The sequence below is a fragment of the Myotis yumanensis genome, unplaced genomic scaffold (genome assembly GCF_028538775.1).
Source record: "Myotis yumanensis isolate MYYU_CA2020_CCGP unplaced genomic scaffold, mMyoYum1.0.hap1 SCAF_14, whole genome shotgun sequence".
NCBI lineage: Eukaryota > Metazoa > Chordata > Mammalia > Chiroptera > Vespertilionidae > Myotis > Myotis yumanensis.
Genome location: NW_027223765.1, coordinates 54,511,224 through 54,534,965, shown reverse-complemented (window position 1 = coordinate 54,534,965; position 23,742 = coordinate 54,511,224). Strand labels below are relative to the sequence as shown.

General features: G+C 46.1%; 1 protein-coding gene across 4 annotated transcripts in view; it reads left to right on the top strand.

Annotated features, from left to right (window-relative positions):
* FRMD4B (FERM domain containing 4B) overlaps nt 1-23,742 on the top strand; it is a 295,154-nt gene that overhangs the window by 239,878 nt on the left and 31,534 nt on the right. For all 4 annotated transcript variants that reach the window (XM_070390990.1, XM_070390991.1, XM_070390988.1 and 1 more), the window contains 4 exons: nt 14,307-14,390; nt 15,905-15,970; nt 19,232-19,289; nt 20,651-20,737. In XM_070390990.1, coding sequence (XP_070247091.1) covers nt 14,307-14,390; nt 15,905-15,970; nt 19,232-19,289; nt 20,651-20,737 — 295 coding nt within the window. The remainder of the gene's footprint in view (nt 1-14,306; nt 14,391-15,904; nt 15,971-19,231; nt 19,290-20,650; nt 20,738-23,742) is intronic.

The following is a 23,742-nucleotide window of genomic DNA, read 5'->3' as shown; positions in this document are numbered from 1 at the left end:
CCTCATTTTCCAGCTGACGTGTCCATGACAAGGAGTGACATATCCATGGCAGTTCAGGGAGACAAGACCAGACCTAAAGTCCCCGGTCTCCCGGCCTCTCTCAGAAGTACTTGTAACTTACACCTGTAGGGAGGCCCACATGGCTCCTGCTGCCCCCGAGAGTGTCCGCAGGCAGGGGACGCCACCGTGCTAAGTGGTGTTATCAGTGGCGTGGCCCCACGTCTAATATTAGTCACTGGAGGAGATAGCTTAAGAGTGAGAAGGCAGGACATGAGCACTCGCTCAGCAGTGCCCTGGAGTGCCTTCCTTTTTCTCACTGCTCAGCCCCATTCATTCTCCAAGATTAAATGCCTCCCGTGGGTGAGGCGCTGGCCCAGCAAGGGCTGCGATGGGGCAGGCGGAGTGTCCGGTCTTCCTTTATGGCTGAGCCCAACCCTTCCTCATCCTTCAGAGGGGCCGCAGGGAAAGGCACGGCTCCGGATTCACGGGAGTTTGAGACCAGCTCCCATCTGCTGTGGGTGGCCTTGCGCCAGTTCCAAGCCATCGGACCCGCAGGTCCCTTTCCTTGAGGAGGTTTGCTGTGAGAACTGAAAGAGGTGAAGCACCTTGCAGGCGAAGACTCGGGACCTGGGAGTTTGCGTCCATGTCCACTGAGTCCCATCTGTCACAGGGAGATGTGGTGTTTGTTTTTACCGTCATAGTCATTTTTAAGTGTACAGTTCAGTGGCATTAAGTACATTCGCATCGTTGTGAAGCCATCACTACCATCCTCCAAAACTTTTCATCTTGCAAAACTGAAACTCTGTGCCCACTAAACAATAACACATCTCATTCTCCCTCGCCTGTGGCCACCATCATCCCACTTTCTGTCTGGACGGATTTGCCTAAGTACCTCAAACTCATCTTTTTGTGTTTGGCTTATTTCATTTAGCATAATGTCCCCAAGGTTAATCCATGTTGTAGCCTGTGTCAGAATTCTCTCTCTCTCTCTCTCTCTCTCTCTCTCTCTATATATATATATATATATATATATTAGTGTATGTGTATATAAATATATATACATACATAAATCTAGATATTGATATTAAATATATTTATATTGATTTCAGAAAGGAAGGGAGAGAAAGGGAGGGAGAGATAGAAACATCAATGTTGAAAGAGAATCATTGATTGGCTGCCTCCCGCATACTCCTACTGGGGATCAAGCCCGCAACTCGGGCATGTGCCCTGACCAGGAATTGAACCGTGACCTCCTGGTTCATAGATCAATGCTGAACCATTGAGCCACACTGGCCAGGTGGAATTCCCCATATTTTAAAGTTGAATAATATTCCATTATTGTTGTATCTATATACAACATTTTGTTTATTCATCCATCCATTCATGGGTGTATTCTTCTATTACTTCCACTTTTTGGCTTTAAGAATAATGCTGGTATGACAAGGTTATGCAAGTACCTCTTTGAGACCCCAATTTCAATTTTGGGGGGAAGACAGATGAATTAATTATATTCCACCATTCACTGGGGTGGGGATGGGCTAAGGATATAAGAATGTAAGGTGGATATTCTAAAACATTGTTCTTACCTAACAAAATTAGTACTTAAGGAGTTTAGTACTTACATAAAAAATACTATTGACATGGAAAGATTATAACCATATAGGAAGTGGAGAAAACAAAAGTATACATATTATCCATTCTTTAAAACAAGAAAGAAACAACAACACCTGCATACCAATATGTCCAAGCACAGGATACAGATCTAAAAGCTGGTTTGCTGTGGTTGCTCATTCTTTTGTTCACACAGTCCCATATATCTATTCTCAATATATGTGTACTTTTTATTTAGTTCCTTATACAATTATACACATGTAGAGCTACACGAACATTGTATACATTTAAGAATGTCCACAGAAGATGTTCGCACAGTGCTGCCCACGGCCCAGTCTTCCTCCCCCTCCAGCCAGTTGGCCTGTGGCTCGGGTACAGGTTCTCGCCCCTCCTGCAGGAAGCTGCCCGGCCAGGGAGGCTGCGCCAGGCCAGGGAGCCCGAGGGGCCCAGCCTTGCTGCCTGAGCTGGGTCCATTCCCTTGCATCGCCCAGTTCAGCTCACCAGGATAAAACTGGGTGCGGGTTTCTCCCTGAAAGCAAACCCACAAAAGAGGAACACGCCAAAATGAATGCAAGTCACGTGTTCCAACGAAGGGATAAAACTAAGGATCAGTAGGAGTTCTGAGGGGGCAACGCTGAGCTTGCCCCCAGATCCCCCTCGCAGCCACTGTACTAGCTAAGTCACTGCCAGGAGGAAATATCAACAGTGTCAGTTCTTTTTGCATTTTTATTATTGAGGCCCGATAGACATATAACACTCAGCGTCAGGTGTGCAGCACAGTGATTCAGTATGTGTATACGGCAGGACGATCATCACGCTAAGTCGAGGCGCCCCATCGCCGCACATGGTGACTTCCGCATTGTTTCTCGTGATGAGGACATTCCAGGTCTGTCCTCACTTTTCAACACGCAGCACGGCATTCGGTGCTTGCACACCTGGCTCCTGGCAGGGGCAGGAAAAGGGGCTGTCGTTGCTGTTGTCATAACGAAGAGCTGCCTCAGGTGGTGGGGACAGAAAAGTCTCCAACTTTTCTTCTTCTTTGCGTGTCAGCGTGTTTTCATTTATCAATGAAAATGTAGTGCTTTAGTCAGAATTGTTTTGTCATTTTGTGTGTTTTTTTAAACTCAAGAGCTTAGCATAGTGACTTACTCCCGCACTGAGTCCTCTTTCAAATGAGTGTAAAAGTTGTGGAATACTCAGATGCCTGACAGACACGTCCCAAACTGCCCAACTGCTGTGGCTCAGAGGTTAGAGCATCATCCACATCGTCCGAATCGTCTTGATTTCCAGTCTTGGGCACGCACCTGGGTTGTAAGTTCCATCCCAGGTCCCAGTCAGGGCGCACACGTGCAGAAGGCAACCAATCGATGTGTCTCTCTCATCTCTCTTTCCGCCCCCCTCTGAATTTCCATCTGCCTTTCCACTTGATAATTCCTCACAAGTGAATCCAAAAGATGTTATAGGTGTCTGCTGGGTGGGGCTGACAATGCAGGTGAAGCTGGACTGGGGGACCCCGGGCCCACGCCAGGCGCTGCTGCCAGCTTGTTCCTGGCAGTGATGCAATGCCCTCCACACCAGTTGACCCTGGAATCCCGCTGGGTTCGAGTCCCAGCTCCACCCTGAGCAGCTGTGTGGGCTTCCACAAGTCTCATCGCCTTTAAGTCTCAGTTCTTCCACCTGTAAAATGGGGGAGGCGATTTCACCTGTGAAGAGGATTGTTAAAGGCACCCATGTCGCGTGCTTAGTTCAGTGCCTCGTATGCTGTAAGTACTCCAAACTGCTGTATCGTTAAACAGCTACTGACAGCACAGTGAGGGTCAGTGCTGTGCAGGAAGTGACTCTCTGGACCTATTTGGGTTCTCAGTTTCCTCTCCAGGAGTGAGCTAGGCCATTACATCCATCACTGCCATTTGGTATGAAAACGAAACTCAGTCTAGTTGGGTTTTTCAGATAGAGGCTGGCTGAGACATCCGCATGTATGGCATTTGGTGTGAATAGAAGGTAGCAAGGCATCAAACCATCCAGAGTCTCCCCGAGCTAAGGGAGAGCATCTGGGGGTGACTTCTACATCCCCTCCCTGAGATACACTCAGTGCCTTTCGTTTGGTTCAGGAAACACTGAGTGACAACGTGCCACAGACTCAGCCTCATTGTCGGTGCTCCAGTGGCCGATGCGGCTCATCCGGTTCCCTGGGTTCAGGAAGGACACCCTGAGTCACACAGGCAGGAGGAAGGGATCAAGCTTCGGGGCTGTCAGTTGACCATAAATAATTCTCACTTGTCCAGTAGGAACTTTCCCAAGAGAGGAATAGGTTTATTTGGCTTTACATTCTCTTGTAGGAAAACACTGTCTGTTTTTCTTCCGTGTGTTCTTCTTTCTAACTCTAGTATGAGAGGGGTTTTTTTTTTAGTTGTGGTAAAATATACATAACATGAAATTTACCACCTTAACCGTTTTTGAAAGTATAGTTCAGCATGTTAAATATAGGCACCTTATTGTGCAACCAACCTCCAGAGCTCTTCATCTTAAAACCTACAACTCTGCCCATTAAACGACTCCTTCATCCCCTTCCCCTTAGCTCCTGGCATCCACCATTCTACTCTCTGTCCCCATAAATTTGTAAAATATTTCTATTTTAAATATTTACAGATTTTCATGTTAACCTGCTTCTCAGCATAAGTCATTCTTATGGACTGTGTTGCTGCTAAAAGAGTTGAAAGTTCAAAGTAGATACATTCGGAAGCCCCAGCAAGCTGGCTGATGTTTAGGAAAATCTCTCATCACATTTTCATTATCATTAGGTATCATTAGGCTTAAAATATAGTTTGGCAGTTGATCGCTATCCAGCACACTGATGGACAGAGTAATGTGTCCTCTGTCACCGGTCAGGCCCCAGGCAACAATGTAATGGCGAAGGAATTCTAGCTGCGAGGGGCTGTGGTTCCCAGGACACCGCCGCTTTCTTGCACCTTTGGGAGAGCGCTGGGTTAGGAGGGTCCGCGGCGTCCACGGCTGGTCCTGGAGTGGGGAGGGCTGGCCGTCCCCAACACTGAGCTCTCAGGCAGATCCCAACACGGCTTACTCCTGGGACTTGGCAGTGGCCTTCAAAGTTCTTTTCCCATGTGGTTCATCACCAACCCAAATTACAGGATGCCCACTTAAATGTGCTTTTCAGGTAAACACCAAATAGTTTTTTAGCATAAGTATGTCCTAAATGTTCAGTGGTGATGATCACCCAGCTGGTCTGAGCGGTAATGATCCTCCCGGACCAGGCCTGGAGGAGTCCGTGGGGTCAGTGCTGTGAGAGGAGGAGGAACACGCCTCCCAGCAGAGCGGGCGCCTCCTGGCCGCCTGTCCTCTTCCTAAGACAGGTCACTACCCCTGTTTTTATTACTAGGCAACCAGGGCTCACACAGGTTAGTGCATCTAAGACCCCAAAACTCCCTCGAGCCTGGAGACCTGGGACTGATCCGGCTCGGCCGCTGGCTTGTTTCCAAGCCGTGGAAGCTTTGCGGCGGCCTGGCCAGCCCGGAAATGTGCTCACACCTGCACCCGAGCAGGAGCTGCATCTAGGGGAGACCAAGGGGGCCCCTCCCCAGAAGGAGTGGGGCGCCCCTGCCTCCAGCAGAGGCCGGGACCGTGGCTTCTGTCACGTCTCAGTGCTCCCTGTCCGCGCCCCGAGGGAGCGACCACAGCCTGACCCTTCCGGGCTGCGAGGGGCGTGGCCTGCCCGTCGCCCGCCCCGCTCTGACCCCGCCCCGCCCAGGCTCCGCCCTGGATCCGCCCATTGCCCCGCCCCTCCCCGCCATGGCCCCGCCCAGGCTCCGGCCCCTCCACGGCGTCCTTCCACCCCTGCGCCCCGCGTGTCCCACCGGCGGCCCCAGGACCAGCCTCGCGCTGCCCTCCAGCCGGGGCCTCGGGTAAGTCCTCCCCGGCGGGGTCTCCTCCCCCGCTGCGAGCTGCGCGCTGGGCGGCGGGACTGCGTGGAGGGCGGGAAGAAGGAGGCGCCTCATCACCGGCCGTGGGTTGCCCCGGTCGGCGGCGTTCCTCCTGGGCGCTGGCACTGTCAGTCGTGGCTCTCGGCGCGGCGTGGATGGGCGCCCCCGCGCTCCGCCCCCGCTGGGCTGAGTGGGATGACAGCTCGTTCCCTCCTCCCCCCTCCCCTTGTCCCGGGCCGGGGACCCTGTAACAGGCACTGGTCCGGTTGGGAGCTTCCTGTGGATTTTTTTGTCAGTATACAAAGTTGGGCATCAGGAACCCCTAGGAATGAGTAGAGGGACATTGACTTTTAGAACTCCATAGCTGTTAGGTCAAGGAGGTAATAAACGAAGGCCACATTCCCAGACAACTGAGAGAAATGGGTTTTTTTAAAATACGTTTTTATTGATTTCAGACAGGAAGGGAGAGGGAGAGAGAGAAACATCAATGATGAGAGAGAATCATTGATCGGCTGCCTCCTGCACACCCCCGACTGGGGATCGAGCCTGCAACCCAGGCATGTGCCCTTGACCGGAATCGAACCCGGGACCCTTCAGTCCGCAGGCTGATGCTCTATCCATACTGACCCAAATCAGTCAGGGTGGGATTTTTTATTTTTATTTTTTATTGAAAAAGGGTGATTTGAAGGCGATCTGGCCAGTGAAAAACTCCTCTAAGTAAACCGATAACATACCTTGAACTGCTAATGACCAAGCTGTGGGTCATGCTGGTAGATTAGTTGAGGATATTAGTGTTCACACACAGTAACCAAGAACCTCTGGATCCAGCTCGGGGGCTTTAGCAGATAGCTCCTCTCACTGTTGTGATCACTCCCGTGTCCGCCGCCTTCGGGATCAGGCAGGACTTGGTCGGGCAGCACAGGTGCCTCGCAAGCAGAGGTAAGGCGTGGCTGAGCACCACGGTCTGTGCAAGGCCACACCCGAGATTGGCGAATCTCTGACTCCCACTGTCCCAAATCTGTCATTTATATGGGACACGGCATTAAATAGGGCTTCCAGTTGTGACAACTTGCCCAAGTCCTCAGGTGTCCCTTCTCATAAACTTTTATTTAATTCCTGCTGATATTTAGGCTGCAGGTTAGATTTTATCCCGAGTGTTCAAACAGGCAGTAAGCATGTTTACGTGTGCATGTGCATTTTATGAAATACGGACTTTGAGTTATGCGTATGTGTGGATGAAAGAAGATTGCAGTCCCAAGGTACATTTTATTTATTTTTTTTAATATATATTATTGATTTTTTACAGAGAGGAAGGAAGAGGGATAGAGAGCCAGAAACATCAATGAGAGAGAAACATCGATCAGCTGCCTCCTGCACACTCCCCACTGGGGATGTGCCCGCAACCAAGGTACATGCCCTTGACTGGAATCGAACCCGGGACCCTTGAGTCCGCAGGCCATGCTCTATCCACTGAGCCAAACCGGTTCTGGCCCAAGGTACATTTTAAACATCTCGGTTTATTTCTCTCCGTGAAAGACACCAAGTTCCCACAGGCATTTGCACTGGGTCATTATATTTAATATACACTCTTTAGGCACCTTTGCATTGGGTTTTATGTAGGGAAGAGCTTTAGCTTGACAAGGAAAGGGAAGTTGGGGGCTTGGGCCTTTTTTTAAACCGTCTTCAGAGCCTAGGGATGCCCCATACCACGCAGAGTCGGCTACCACGTCCTGGGGCCCCAGGGAACATGGCGATTCCTTTGCTCCAGGAAGCCTAGCGCCCACAGTTTGCTTTCGCCGCCGGCCCCTTGCTCTCCAGCCTCAGAATGGCAGGTGGCTGATCGTCACAGGGAACCAGTTCCCAAATAGCCACAAACAGGTGCACGCATTTGCTGGGAGTGGCTGTCTCCTTCCAAGGGTTCCAGCACACACAGGGGTGGCCTCGGCTTTGCCAACCATGTGGCTTTCTCAACAATGAGTGAGGTTGGCACATGCCTCCAGGGCTTTTGAGGTCAGGAAAGAAAAACAGCCGGCCATGCGAGGGGGCTTGAGAACACCGAAAGGAGTCACGGCCCGAAACGTGGGTGCAGCGGCTGGATGTGGGTCCTGGGCCGCTGCCGCCAGAAAGCTGTCAGAACCGGAGCGGGGAGAGGGTGGGTCTAATCAGATAAAATGCAACCAGATAAAAGCACGTTCTTCGTGTGACAGCTGAATTCCTGCTGAAATGATGAAGAACAGCAGTTTCTGGTCTGGTTCCTGAGCAGGAGCAAGTGTTTAATTCTCTCTGGTGAGGACCTGGAGCAGTCAGACCCTCTTGGCAATTCTGGTCACGTGCATCGTCAAAATAGCACTTCCACTGCCATTCGAGTCAAGAATGTCAGACAGGGCGAGTGCATCTACTGCTGGGGAAAGGCGGAGACGTCCCCGCCAGGGCCTGCTCACCGCCAGGCCACTGTCAAGCCCTCCCTCTGGGTTCCAGATGGATCTGAGTCATGGAAGCCCAGCCCCCTTTCTGCCCCTGGGGGCTCAGTGGATCCACGTGGCCTCAGGCTCCAGGCAAATTCCCCAGCCAGGTTCTTCAAAGGGCGAACAAATGAACACTCAGCTACTGTCTGTCACTCAAATGTGGAATCCTGCTTGGTCCTAAACAGTGCAAACGCTGGGATTAACTTTAGAATAATGTGCAGTGTTTCCTACACCTCACTGCACCCACAGCCAGATGCGATTGGGGTTTCTGTGTGACTTATGTCACACAGAAGAATGCATAAAACTTGTATATAGAGTGTAAGGGACAAAATGGATAATGCACGGCACATAAGTACACCTAGTGAGGAACGTTGCTGTCAACGTAAGAAACGTTCAGACCTATAAAGCATTTTTATGAGTTTATTTGAGCCAAACCGTTGACAGTTACCAGGAAGCAAAATCTCCACAGATTGAGATAATGCTCTGGAGAATGGCAGTTTTGCACCTTATTTTATACATTACAATCAAAATAGGAGAGATAGCCCTAGCCGGTTTAGCTCAGTGGTTAGTGTGGGACTGAGGGTCCCAGGTTCGATTCTGGTCAAGGGCACATACCTCAGTTGCAGGCTCAGTCCCTAGCCCCAGTCTGGGGCATGTGCTGGAGGCAACTAATTGATGTGTCTCTCTCACATCGGTGTTTCTCTCTCTCTGTCTCTCCCCCTCCCTTCCACTCTCTCTGAAAATCTATGGAAAAATATCCTTGGGTGAGGATTAAAAAAAAAAAAAAAAAAAGGAGGCGTAAGTGGGTTCCATGAAATCCACTGGTGATAGATTAGTGAGGTGGGAGAAAGCAAAGTGGGGTAACTTCTGGGAATTGGATAAAAAGTAAAATAATAGACACATGCTTCTTTTACACAGGTGGGTACAGGATAGTTCACAGTCAACAATTAACTCAATAGCAAGGAGGGGATTTGTGGTCTCCACAGGGGTGCCTGTGCTTTGAGGGTCGGGGGAAAAAGGAAAATTACTTTGACATTTCAGACATGTTATCGTAGATTCAAAAAGACAATGGACAGGCTCAGTTAAGCTAAAGATTGACCTTTGTCAGGGAAGATGCCTGCCTAGGACATGACTACCTACCATAAACTGCTTTTAGTTGAAAAGTTTTCATTTCCGACCATCCTTTGAGGTTACTGTAGGTCTCTGGGTTTGTGTGGCCACTACACAGGCCTCCCCTGAGCCTGTCAGGGAGCACGTGGCCCCGTTTCGTCCACGTTGCCAAGACCCCATTCACTTCATTGTGTACTGCGCCCTCCCCTCCACCCCCCACAATAAAACCCTCCTTCCCCAGAGGTGCTGACTCTGTGGCACATATTTCTGGTTTTGCTTCCTACGTGTATCACCTATGCCTCCTCTGCAGGTTCGTTCTGCTTGTTTTGGAACGTTGTGTGCATGGCGTTGTGATGTGTGTGGTATTTTGGCTCTTGCGTCTTTGCTGTGTGAAGCTCCTCCGTGGTGTGGTCACTGCAATGTTCCCACTGTTAGGGGATATTTGGGTTGTTTCTTTGATTTGTCTCATGGTGGAAAATGCTGCTATAAACCTCGCTCTTTTGTGTAAATTTCTCAGAGGAATATCCATAGGGAAGGATCCCTGGTCCCAGGGAATGCAGGTTTCCACAATGACCGCACCCATTGCCCTACCCACTAGCAATGGGTGCGAGTTCCTCTTGCCCATCTCCATGTGAACTAGGTATCGGCAGAGCTTTGCATGTTTGATGGTCGGGTGTGTAATGGTGATCACGGAGGGTTTGTGTGCGTTTTCCTGTGTTCTTATGAGGCGGAAGACTGGCTTCTGTCTGTCGGCCATTTGGATTTTCCTTCTGTACACTGCTTGTTGGGAGGGTTAACCGGTTTTCCTGGCAGGCTGCTTATTACACCCGTCTTTGGATTCTGTTGGAGCTCTCCCTTTTAGGGTTGCAGCTGTGTCCACAGCTCAGTTCTTCGATATCCGTGGTGGCTTGTTTGAAATGGGTTCCTGAATGGGTTCTTATAGGAAAGTAATGTTTTATATTCATAGGGAAAGTCTGTCTTGTAATAGCACAAATAGCCAGGTTCGGAGGAATAATAGGAACCTTTTTCTAATACAAAGAAATAAAGTTGTGTTATTTGCTGAGAATGAAATAATTTGGGATGGTCTTGATTTCACATTTGTCAAAATTATTTGTGTCTCTTTTATTCATGTACTGCTGACAATTTGAGACTGTTAGTAAATTTTCTAAAACTAGAAACCAAGTAGATAAGCCAAGAAGGCCTCTCTCCATCCCTTCTTTACTAAGAGTTTATGTCAGAAATTGCAAAGTGATAGTGGTGGTCTGCTGGTATTTTTCATATGGTCTGAGCAATGTTTTAGGTTTGGGTTTTTTTGTGGGGTTTCTTTTGGGTGGGGAGAGGTTTGGTTTGTTTTTTAGTTGAGACAATATTTTATAATTCAGATAGCCTATATAATAAAAGCCCAATATGCAAATTGTCCCGGTGGACATGAGCTGACCACCAGGGGGCGGCACGGAACATGGCAGGTGTTGGTGATGAGGTGCTGGCAGCAGGCGGCAGTGGAGGTGCTGCCGGCCCCAATGGGCTTTCGGATGAGCCAGGCTGCAGCTGCTGGGACCACAGGGGCCAGTCGGGCTCCCGTGGGTCTGTGCAGGAGCTGGTCTGTGAGGCCAGCCAGGAGAGAGCGCCCTGTCCGCCCAGCTTCCATGCGGTGCCACTGTGCGTCCCAGAGGCCCAAACTGTGCCCCAGCCCACGGCATCCAGCCACGCTCACCACATCTCCATGTGGGGACTCGGGCGCCGTGACTCAGGCGGAGGGGGGTGCACAGGGGCCCAGAGGCCCAGGTGCTGCCCAGGGCCCAGAGGTCAGCTAGGACCTGCCCTTCCACACCAGACTCTTGTGCTTTGATTGCTGGCCAGGCCTAGGGATTCCACCTGTGCACAAATTCGTGCATCGGGCCTCTAGTCTTACATAAAGCTCTGGGTTTTTGCCTTATTTTTTTTTTTTAAATATGCAATCAGCAGTGGATCCACATTTGCACACAGCAACGATTTCCTGGATCTGAGTGGTGGCTCCTTGCCAGCTATGGAGTCTGGTTGTTGTTCCCCAGTATCTAAAATCCCTTTCTCCCATATTAGTAGAATTTTCAGTTAGCCCTGTGGTGCCTCAAATAAAGACTACATATCCAGTGTCCCTTGCAATCAGGGATAGCCGTGTCCTTCTGGCCAGTGAGGTTAGAGAAAGTGGTGACTTCATCACATGACACTGGCTTCCACAGGCTAGATAGGCGTGCATACACTTACTACATACTTGCTAAGTGAATAAGTGAACTTATGGTAAAAAGCAGCTCCTCCTATAGTGAGGTCTTGATTGCTACAAAAGTAACTAAATACAAAGAATGAGTGAGTGCTGGGCTGATAAAGTTCCCGCGGACCCAGACGAAAACACACATGTGACTTGTGGTGATGATTAACAGAAAAGAGTTGTCCTTCTGCTACCATTTTAGAACATATTTAGGTATTTACCCCCCATAAAAAACTGACAAGGCAACTTCTTTGAAGTACAGAGCATAAAAGAAATGATTGAGAAAAATAAATACCATTACTGGGAGTTGACAGGTGACCTTTAATAGGAATACATTGGATTGTGATATATTTTGGTTTTCAGGAAGCCCAAACCAGTTTCCCAAGATTGTCATTGTGGGTCAGCCATACTGCCCAGATTTCAGTGAATGGAGAGATTGATCTTCTGTAAAAACAGGAGCCAAGGGACTTTATTTCCTGCAGCAATTTGTGAAGCTGGATCTCTCACCTGTAGAAGGGCCACGAACCTGGTTTTGGAAGGAAATGTTGGCAGGTGCAGAGCATGGTGTCTCCCAGCCAGGTGACACTCGGCTGTGTTCCCACTGAAAGACGGGGAGTCTAGGGACAGCTTGCTCAGTGGGTTCCTTGGTTGCCCTGGGCATGGTCAAGAAGCTTGGAAACCAGAATCAGAAAACTAGCTTCTGTAGACAGAGGAGGATCACTTACCCCAAACCTGACCACGTGACAAGAGTGACCACGTGACTTCCTAATTCAGCTCAGCACAGTGTGGGCCAGGCAGACCTGTCCGCAGGCCGTGCTTGGTTCCATCCCCTGGCCCCTGTACCAGTGGGTGTATGAGTGTTGAATGAGTGCTTCCGGGGCAGGGAGTGCTTGGGGGCGGGGAGTGCTTGGGGGCGGGGGAGGGGTTCAGAGTGTGCTCCTCCAGTTGGGGGTTCATCTCTTTCACTATCATGATTCATGTTGGGGCAAACCCCAGGGGAGCTAATGTAAATGCCTCAGTGATGGAATGTAAAGCTAATGGGTTCTGCGTTTTCATTTGTAATTAGGAGTGAGGGTGACTATGCCTTGCAGGAGAGGAGGATGTTTATGGTGGCCAGCGCTCTAGGACCCGCTCTGGGGTCTGTCAGGGAATCGGGGATTAGAATAGATTGGTTCTGGCCAAAACCGGTTTGGCTCAGTGGATAGAGCGTTGGCCTGCGGACTGAAGGGTCCCAGGTTCTATTCCGGTAAAGGGCATGTACCTGGGTTGCGGGCACATCCCCAGTAGGGGGTGTGTGGGAGGCAGCTGATCTATGTTTCTCTCTCATCGATGTTTCTAACTCTCTATCTCTCTCCCTTCCTCTCTGTAAAAAATCAATAAAATATATTTTTTTAAAAAAAGAATAGGTTGGTTCTGGTCTTGGCCTTCAGAGCCAAACACTGGCTTTGCCTTCTGGCCTCTTCATGCGCATAGCCGCTGTGAGACACTGAGCGAGGGGTTTACCTCTCTTATCCTCACACTCGCACCTGCACAGCGAGGTAACAGTAGTCCCTACTGCTTGGGAAGAGCTGTGATGAGACCTATGTGAGGTAGAACCCCCGCCCCCCCCCCCTCCCCCCGCCAGTGCATCGCATGGTGCCCAGCTCCGCAACTCTCCACAGAGTACAAACGTACAACGCGGTGGGAAGGAGGGAGTTCCTCATCCTCAGCTGGGGAGCACTAGTTTGCTCAGGATTTTGAGTAGCTCCTTAGGGACTTGTCCTGGGCTCTGACAGGCCCTGGAGCGCAATGCCTGCTCCTCCTAGACTACCTCCTTGAGTGGCTGGGGCAGTAGAGAGCATTTGCCCTCATACAGTGCCGGCCCAACCAGCTCTCCCTGCTCTCCCTTCGGTGAAATCCCATGGCACCACACCCTTCTCTCTGGATAAGCAGAATTTTGCCATTTTAAATCATTAGATAACAGCTGACCTTGCATGGGGTGCATTTCAGTTCACTTGGTGCAATGTCAGCGATGCCCTGGGTTTCCGTGGAAACACATTTCCAAGTCACCTATTCCAGTGATTTCTCCTCACAGCTCTTCCCTTGCAGTACGTACTATTATTACCCTCGTTGTACAGGTGCGGGTGTGAAAGTAAATTTTAGAGTTATGAGAAAATAACAGAAGGTCTACCTAAATCTTTTTATTGCAATGATATCTAATGTAAAGTCTACATAAACCTTTTTATTGCAATATCTACCGGTAACATGAAAAATGAGCGATACTATGTGAATGGTTTTATGATAACCAGTATTGCAACATGGTGAATATTATGTATCCACTAAAGATAATTATGAGGCTACTATAGAAAGGTGGAGAACGTATTTAACAAAATTGGAAAAATGCTTTATAAAAATTGAATATGAAATGTGCACAATCCTGTATAATAAAGAGCTAATATGCTAATTAGACCAAATGGCACACTGACCTTCTGGAACGACCTTCCAGAATGACCTTCCAGACGACCAGTGGGCGGGGGCAGGGCGCAGGACCTCGGGGCAGGGCTGAGGCAGCCGGGGCTGCTAGGGCCAAGCCCCTTGCATGAATTTCGTGCATCAGACCTCTAGTATAATAATAATTATGTAATAATAGAGATGCTTACAGGAAATACATAGTGAAAATAGCTACAAGTTTATGGGGAGAATAAGGAAGATGGGGTCAAGGTAACTTAATATGATTATTTAAATTTTTTCATCTTTTTAAACTTTATAATATCAAATGACGTGGGGGTTGTCAAGTTAAGGGCTAGCTCTGGTTAGAGACCAGCGCCTTGCGTGTGTGGACAACATTTTGATGGAGCCCAGTGTGCTGTAGCTATTTTTCAGGTTTCATCTGGTTATTAGCTTGGATAATAGTGTCAGTAACCATGACTGACATTACTGTATTACTCTTCTTTTTAGTGATGAAAATGCCAGGAAAGATTTAAGGACACTCTCAGCCTTTCCAACCAGAACTCTTCAGGAGCACCCGTCCCTTGCTTACTGGTAAGCCAGAGCAAGGCAGCAGGTGACCCGCCTATCACAGCTCCACGAGAACAGCAGGCTTTTCAGGGGATTAAAAGAAATATAAGTGAAGACAATATCAAATTGCCCATCAATGTGTCAGAGTCGCCGTAAGTAGACGGTGATCCTTTCAGTGAAAGGATCTTCGCACAGTCCCTGGAAATAAATCCTTGTACCAAGATGGGAGTCACTTGTCAAGAGCAGCTGGCTGCGTGCCTTCTTGCTGAGTGAGGAAGGGCCTGCGAGGGAGCGTTGGTGAGCAGAGTGCTGGTGGGTGGGTAACACGGCCTGGCCTGCGTCCGGCCGGGAAGGGAGCCGGGGACGTGTTATAAAATGCAGAGTGCCCTGGACAGAGGTTTTCTTAATAACCAGAAATAGTTTCCTCTGTGGCCAGAAACCAATGTATATTTTGAATTACTTTATTTGGTTGTATTTTAATGAATCCATAGTATCCATTTTTCACATAACATTTCTTCTATAAAAGTACCTTTTTTTCCCCTTTGAATTACTTACATCCATTACCTGTAACTATATTTTTCTTGGTTGAAGGCTCCAAATCCTAAAGATGGTTTTCTTTTCCACTGAAAACTGATTACAAGCTAAATATTCAACATTAATAGCATTAGTAGGAAAGCTGCAACACAGTTTCCAAATAAGCAGTGAACGTGAGTACTGAGGCTGCATCGCATCCTCAGTCTGGAACCTTCCAAACGAATCGTCATTAAGTAATAGTTTTTTAGGAAAGAAAGAAAAAAGACCAATGGCTATTGATTACCAGATGCAGAGAATAAAAACATGTGCTCTCCTGGCTTCCACTCGAAGCCTGGCTGGAGGGCGGCCTGTCTGACAGTAGGACACAGTAGCTGAATGATGGCCGAGGGTGCTGGGCTTCAGCCTGTTTCTCCCCAGTTAGGTCAGCGTTTCTTCCAAGACAATAATGAAGGATTTTCTCCCAAAACACTGTGTCCCAAGTAGTGACAATAGAGTATTTTAGATTGAACGTGGACTCAGAAGCAGTTTTAATTCTTTGTAAATCTCTCTGAATAATGTAAGGAAACTGTCTTGAATACCTAACACCCATTGAGCTCCCTTTACTAACACTATTTTGTATTTATTTTATTTCACTCAGGTATGACAACAGATACTAGTTTTTTCATTTTTGATAAATTGATATTATGTTTCTTTTTCTAATAAATTAAGTTTTAAAAACAATAAATTATATGAATATATTATATATTAATATTAATGTTAATAATATATTTTATTAAATTATATGAATACATTGTATAAAATGTAAGTTAAAAAAATCATGACAAGGTAGTCAAATGCCTGAGGTTTGAATCCTCCAGGAACCTACGTCTACAGAAACTTCCCCAGCTTCTCTCCCAGCCAGTTGGGAAGGCCTTCCCTCTGGAGTTCCTCAAGCAGCAGCCCGGGGGGCTCGTAAGGAGTCTGTGTCTCACATAGTCACGCGTCGCTGTCTCCTTGTTTTGCAGTGAGGACAGGGTCATTGAGCATTATTTGAAAACCAGAGGTCTGACCCGGGGTCAAGCTGTGGTTCAGTAAGTATCCATCTTTCCTCTGGCTGAGATATCAGTGAATGTCTTCTGTTTACAGAAGCCTCTGGCACGATTTCTGTTGTGTAGTTTGTGTGTATATTGTCCTCATCTGATTACAAATACCTTACCATGAATTATAAAATGTCTCGGCTCATTCCACATTTGTGTCATCAGTTCAGATGCTATCAGTGTCAGGCAGGTAACAAAGCTGAGAAATATAGGCCAAGTGTGGGGCGATAAGGAACGGTGGGGACTGTGTGAACCGGGGAGCTTTTGCCCTGGGCAAAGCTACTCAGCTTCAGAACTCATGCATAGTGTTACCACATCTGATATTTTCCAGAAAAGCTGGAGCTTCTGGTTTTTAAATCCCATTTTAAATATTGCAAAGTAATTTTAAGAAAATTTTAATGAAACGTGAGCCTAACAAACCCTGTCTGGAGGCCATGTTTGGTTGCCAGGTTTGTGACCCTACTTCCAGTGGAACACACAGTGTTGGTGTTAGATCATCTGTTTCTTCATGCTACTAAGAAAGGCCATGTTGATATATTTCTGCACTTTCCACTCTTAGATTTACCATCCATATATTAAGACTAGTTCACAAGGGGCCCTGGCTGGGTAGCTCAGTTGGTAAGAGTGTCATCCCGATATGCCAAGGTTGCAAGGTTCAATCCCCAGTCAGGGCACATACAAGAATCAACCAATGGCCCTGGCCAGCTGCTCAGTGATTAGAGCTTGTGGACCAAAGGCTCTCAGGTTTGATTCCCCATACCTGGGTTGTGGGTTCCATCCCTGGCCCCAGTCAGGGCTGAGGCAACCAATGGATGTGTCTCTTTCACATTGATGTTCCTCTCTCTCTCTCTCTCTCTCTCTCTCTCTCTCTCTCTCTCTTTCTCTCTCTCTCTCTCCCCCTCCCTCCCTCCTTCCCTTCCACTTGCTCTAAAAAAGGCAATAGAAAAAATATCCTCAGGTGAGGATTAATAAAAAAAAAAAGAATCAACCAATGAATATAAAGATAGATGGAACAACAAATCAACATTGTTTCTCTCTCTCTCAAAAAAAAAAAATCGTTCACAAGCTACATTAAAATTTTAGAATTATAAGAGCTAAATTTATAATTATAAAAACTAATGTTGCATTTTTGGTATAGTAATTGCAGTAACTTTTATGGCCATAGAAGTTTAAAAAACAAAACACTACTGACTGTAGGTCAGGGCATGTGAGAACTGAAATTTCCCCTGTATCCCTGCATCTTACAGTAATCTCTGTTGTTGTTTTGTTTTGTTTGAGAGAGAGGAACATTAATTTGTTGTTCCACGTTTTATGCATTCATTGGTTCATTCTTGTACGTGCCCTGACTGGGTATTAAACTAGCAACCTTGGTGTATCAGGACGACACTAACCAACTGAGCTCCCTGGCCAGGGCCATATTAATCTCCTTTTTATCATAACACACTTTCTGTGATCTTCAAGGTGAAAATCAGAAGTTAGTGGTTCTGAAGTTGAATCCTTGACATCTTAAGTCATTGTGCCAATTTTCTGAAATGAAATAAAGAAAGAAAGAAATACAGGAGCAACAGTGTCCCTGAGGGATTTTAGGTTAGAATATTATGAAGTCTCCTTGTTTAAATGCAGAGTCATTTTATTTCCCGTGGTCATTATCACTGTGGCTCCAAATAAGAGACTGTCTAACTTGGTAGTTAAGGCTCTGGACCAGAGGTGGGGAACGTCCAGCCTGTGAGCCGTGTGAGGCCCGAAGAATCATTTGGTCTGGCCCCACCAAGGCCTTAGGGCTGAGTTAATTAGATGTTTGACCAGCTTTAGCAGGCTAATTTTCTTTTTGTTGTTGTTGTTAATCCTCACCCGAGGATATTATTCCATTTGGTTTTTAGAGCGAGTGGAAGGGAGAGGGAGAGACAGAGAGAGAAACATCAATGTGAGAGAGACACATTGATTGGTTGCCTCCCGCATGTCGGGGGTTGGGGATCGAGCCTGCAACCAAGGTATGTGCCCTTGACCGTAATTGAACCCGGGACCCCTCAGTCCCAGGGCTGACACTCTATCTACTGAGCCAAACTGGCTAGGGCTAGCAGGCGAATTTCTAAGTTGATAATTTTGTATGGCTGGTGAATGATGTTATAAATATCCACGTGGCCCTTGGCAGAAAAAAGGTTCCCCACCCCTGCTCTAGTCTATAAAATTGGGCTTGATTTGCTAGAATCCTGGCTGTGCAGTGTAATTGCTGCATGACCTTGGCACATTTACCTAACCGCTTATGTTCATTTACATGTAGGCTATTTGCTTTTAAAAATCACCAAATTGCCCTGACCAGTTTGGCTTAGTGGATAGAGCGTTAGCCTGTGGACTGAAGGGTCCCAGGTTCAATTCCAGTCAAGGGCATGTACCTTGGTTGCAGGCACATCCCCACTGGGAGGTGTGCAGGAGGCAGCTGATCGACGTTTCTCTCTCATTGATGTTTCTAACTCTCTATCTCTCTCCCTTCCTATCTGTAAAAAATCAATAAAATATATATTTTTTTAAATCACCAAATTATTGGTTACAAAGTCCAGAGCAATTAATCTTCAAATGCCATTAACAAGTTCCATCAAACTGGAACCTCAATTCTTTGTAGGCTGAAGGCAGTCTTACACAATTTAGTCCACTCCATAAAGCCTTCGAGGTACACAATAAATGCTTGTTGAATTAAAAATAGCAATGTTAGCATTGTTGCTCTAATTTTTACTTGGGGTGGGGGGAGTGGGCATATTTTTAAAAATCAGGTTTTCATACAATAAACTTTGCCCTTTTTAAGTGTATATTTCTGAGATTTTTTTTGACTTAAGAGTTGAGTATATATTTCTAAGAGTTTACCACAATCAATAATACATGGAATAGCTTTATTTTTTACTTCTTATGAGAATGACCCGAAAGTTGACGCTCATTGCTTTGCATTATTAGGTGCTTAGTGTAAGAAATACTTGTAATTTGAATGTATAATACAGTACAATATGCTTCTAAGCCATAGAAATCTTAATATGCAAAAAATAACATTTCCTATAGCTTTTTGAAATTGAAGTTTTCTTAGTAACCTCCTAATATTTGGATGAAGTAAAATATATTACTCCTTGGAATGCTTTATTTTATTTCTACTTTAGCCAAAGACACTTATAATGAGAACAGTAGATATAAATTGTATTTCTTTCAATCACTTTCCCCAGAAGGGCCCTCTATTTTATTAAGAGGTTATAATATATTCATTTTCCACAGGTATATGAAAATAGTAGAAGCTCTACCGACCTACGGAGTCCATTATTACGCAGTGAAGGTAAATGTTTCTACATGCAAGGCTTTCCTGATGCCCATGTCATTCTGTGAGTTAGTGAACACCAGCTTTATAAAATTGTATAAATCATATGCATATATATGTAAATTATCTAGAAATTTGAGCATTGAGAATAAGATTGATTTTCTTAAGGAAAAAAAAGCTTGATATCTTGTAATTTTCAGCAAATCATAAATCATATTTTTGCCAAATATTTGCTATGTTCAAATGTTTTCCCAAAGCCTCTGTTAGTCCTAAGATATTCAGATCATTCTCTTGACACATCTGTTCTGTTAGCTATTCCTACTTATTTTTCTCTTTTCCAATTGTTTACCTTTCTAATGCTACCAGAAATTCATTAGATAGTGCCTTTATGTCAGAACCATGCACTCTCCAATGTCTTTTCAGTAGCTTCATGAAATCCTAACATTTTTTGTAGGATTTGTAATGCAGTTTTCCATCAGTACACTTTGTGTTTCTGTGGTGTTTTTGGATGTTTATAAGCAGGGAGAGAGTGACTAAGGAGTATGGTGAGGTGAGAAGAGATAAAGCAGGTTAAGAAGGCAGTGTTGTTTGAAAGCAGAATAGTTTTATAATTGATCAATCTTAAGTAATTCTTCAAATTCCAACAATGTTTACAATTGAAAATGGTGGAGAAATGAGTAATAAATACCTGCATAATGGGACACCCTGTACTAAATATGTATACTAATGCAACTTTAATTTCTACTGATTCCTGGTTTGTTTGCATATAGATATATGTTCCAGCCTAGGTTTTCTTTCCTTATGTCAATACACCCTATGCTTTCAAGACCTAAAAGATAAATTTATGGGGGAAAAAATTTTTCCCCTCCCCATGTATATACCTCACAGGCATTATTCAAATATTCTGTTTTTCAGTATTCACATGTTCACTGTTAAGTGTATTACAAACATCAGGACTTAGAACCACTTTTTACATCTTTGGAAACTTCCCTGACCTTTGCAGCTGGTTACTAATCAAGAGAACAAAGAGCTTTCTTTCTTTCTTTTTTAAATAGATAACTGGGTTTGTACTTTGGATTAATTCTTAGTTGAATTACTTACATTTCATTTCTTCTCCAAATGTTTAATCCAAGCAGTAATGCTTCGGTCTTTTTGATGGTATTAATAATATTGGTCTGTTTTGACTTAAAGGTCTTATTTGAAGAAACTCTAAGAAGGCATTTTAATAACAAGTTAGGTTCTTAAGTACTGTTTTGTTTACCAAGACAGCTTGACTTTGACTTGCGGATACTTGTTAAAGGATGGGCCTGATGAGCGCTAGGCCACCGCCAGACGACTTAACAATTAGGTCTTGGTTCTCATGCTTTCCCATCTTCCAGGATAAACAAGGACTTCCTTGGTGGCTTGGAATCAGCTATAAAGGAATTGGCCAGTATGACTTACAAGATAAAGTGAAACCTCGGAAAGTAAGTGTGAATCACTTCAGACTCCTCGGAGCACCTTGAGCTGTTCTAGGGATGGGAGCGTTGCTTTAAGGGGCACAGAACAGTCTTGGGCAAAATCATTGGTTAGTGAAGCAGTGGGTTCCGGGAAGGCTCCGGTTACGTGTGAAGTGTGTGTACAGAGATGAACTCTGATCACAACCTAGTTCACAAGTGCATGCAAGGAGGTTTCTGTCTGAAGTTAGGATGAACAGGATGATGCCATTTCTTTTATTAATTTATATATGCACATACATACAGATACATATTTAATTGGGTGTCTAAACAGACAGATTAATTGTAAAGACATAATAAGCCAAAATTCCTGGTGCCATTACCTCTCAGTAATGTGGTTATGTGTGATCTTTTTAATGCTCTTGCTATTTTTGCTTATCTTTGTTTCCCAATTTTCCACACTACACATGTATGTTTTTTGTAAAGAAAAGCAAGTTATGCGCTGTTTCGTAAAGGGCCACATTCTGCCTGGTTTGGGTTTTTCAGAGCTAATAAGTGACATTATTTTCAGTTTGAAATTGGATGATGAAGTTGTTTCTCTCGGCCCAAGCACAAGCAGACAATACGTGCTTGCCTGGGTGAGAGCTGGTGAGTCCATGTGGGTAACGTCGCTGCCCGGCCTGTCAGTATCCTAAGGACTCAAAGGCTTACGCGTGCCTTTATGCAAGTGTCCTTTCAGCTTCCATCGGTGCTCACAGTCTTCCTTGCAGTTGAGAGAATAAGGAAAGCTTATTTTCTCCCCATTTTATGGTGGTGAAACTGACGCAGACAACACAAAAGGGTGGGCGGGGCCACCACAGCCCTTCCATGCCTGGCCGGCTCTCCAATCAGACTGGTTGGGCATTGAGGCTTATCCAAAAGTATCAGTACAAGTGTTAGGGCATTATTTTACACCCGAGATCCATCCGAGGGAGGGGCAGTAAGAGGGCATGTGTGTAATCATACAAACAGAACATTGTCTCTGTAAGCCCTGTGACCAAGATCAAGTGAAGTAAGGACTGCTTGAAAGTTTGCTTCTAAGTCCAAATTAGAAAAGAGGGGGCCATATGCTTTTTTCAAAATTGTTTTTATGTACAGTTATATATTTTAATTTTTCACCAAAAGTTATAAATATTCATTGTAAAAGAAACCAGAAAAGCAAACACTACAGAAACAGGCCAGTGAGGGCAGGAAGTCCTTCTCAGTCCCCGGGACCCCCGTGATGGCCAGTGTCAAAGGCGTGTGTAGATGGTTCGTGTGCACTTTCTCAGTGTGTGTGCTGAGCTTTTCCAGCGGAAAAGAAAGCTGGCTGCGCACGGACCGTGCTCCGTCTTGTTTCTTCAGGCCTCTTTTCCCTCTTTTTAAAGCACCAAGTGTTCCATTATGAGGAAGCATAATGTATTTCACCAACTCCCTCTCGATGCCTGTTATGGTGTTCCCATTGGGGGAGGGTGGGCTGGAGCTGAATCCCAGCCAAGGAAGCAACCAACCCCTAGTTTATCTATTTTGTAAGATCAAATTATGACCAATCATGTCTTCTTAAGGTAGGCCTCAGTTGTGCTCACATATCTTTTGCTAACTTATTTCCCCCTTTAATTTTACTTTAAGAAATAACATGCAGCCCTAGCCGGCTTGGCTCAGTGGATAGAGCATCGGCTTGGGGACTGACGGGTCGCAGGTTCGATTCCAGTTAAGGGCACATGCCTGGTTTGTGGGCTCAATCCCCAGTAGGGGGCATGCAGGAGGCAGCCGATCAATGATTCTCTTTCATCATTGATGTTTCTACCTCTCTCTCCCTCTCCCTCCCTCTCTGAAATCAATAAAAATATATCAAAAAAAAGAAATAACATGCAGGAGTCTTGCTGGTTTCCGAAACTTGCATGTGAAATATAACTTCAGTTGGCTCACAGGTCATTTCTTAGCTAATGTGGCTGATGAAGTTGAGCCTCCCGCCGCCTGCACATGCTTCCCCTGAACACAGCCAGCCTTCCCCACCCACCCCCCCAAGTAACGGGACCGGAATGTGCACAGTAAACAGTGCAGTTGGTCTCTCTCCCTTGCTCATGAGCCACAGGCCTTTCTTGTCTTTCACAGTTTCATAGAAATGGGTAAATACTGTGTGACACTGATCATAATCAGGTGTGCTTATTCATTCCAGAGTCTAGACAAGGGTCAGAAGCCACTTCCTCTTTTCAATTTGCAGAGTTTTCCTGTTTCACTTACAAGACAAGCCATCTAGCTCAACCCTAAACGGGCCATCTTGTGTTCATCACTGTCTTGCCTTCCCCTTCTTGGTTACTTAAGCCGTGTCCACTCCGTGACATTGTTTGCCTCCTTTCTTCCTGTTAAACCTGACAATGGGCTTGGCTTTCGTATCTTTATTTCTCCACAGCCCAACAATTTAAGGGCTTATTGAAGGGAGGCTGTTTTATGAGTCCCTGTCCTGGCCCAGTTGGCACAGATGAAAAATGCATCCCTTAAAGAGTGTGAGAGCAGACTCATAAAAAAAGGTCACGCTCCAGCTGTTGCATGGACCTGTGCGCAGCCAGTTACCAATGGCCCAGCGTGAATGAAGGTCAAATTGGCCAACTCGAATGAAACAAAGGCTGGAATGGGAGGCCTTGGACATGCTCAGCCTCTTGAACCACATGCCTGCCATAATTATATGGGGTGAAAACAGGCCATAAGGAGGGAGATTTACCAATAACAAGAGATGCCAAAAGGCTGTTTTGAAAAAGGGTTGGTCCAAATCCACAGGCTGAGTCCTGTGTCCTTTCCACATAATGTCTGTCCGTTCTAGCCGGAGTGTGGGGGCCTGTGTTTGTCTTCCCTCCGAGAACACCAGCAGGTGCCCTTCATGTGTTTTGACTGTCAGGCCTTTGCCAGTCATGGGCCAAGCTGCCTTCAGTTCTGTAGTAGACTGGTGAAGGGAAGAGTTTGGGGAGCAGCCCAAAGCCTGTCTCTGATGTCTCTTTGCTGGGTAACCTTGGACACGT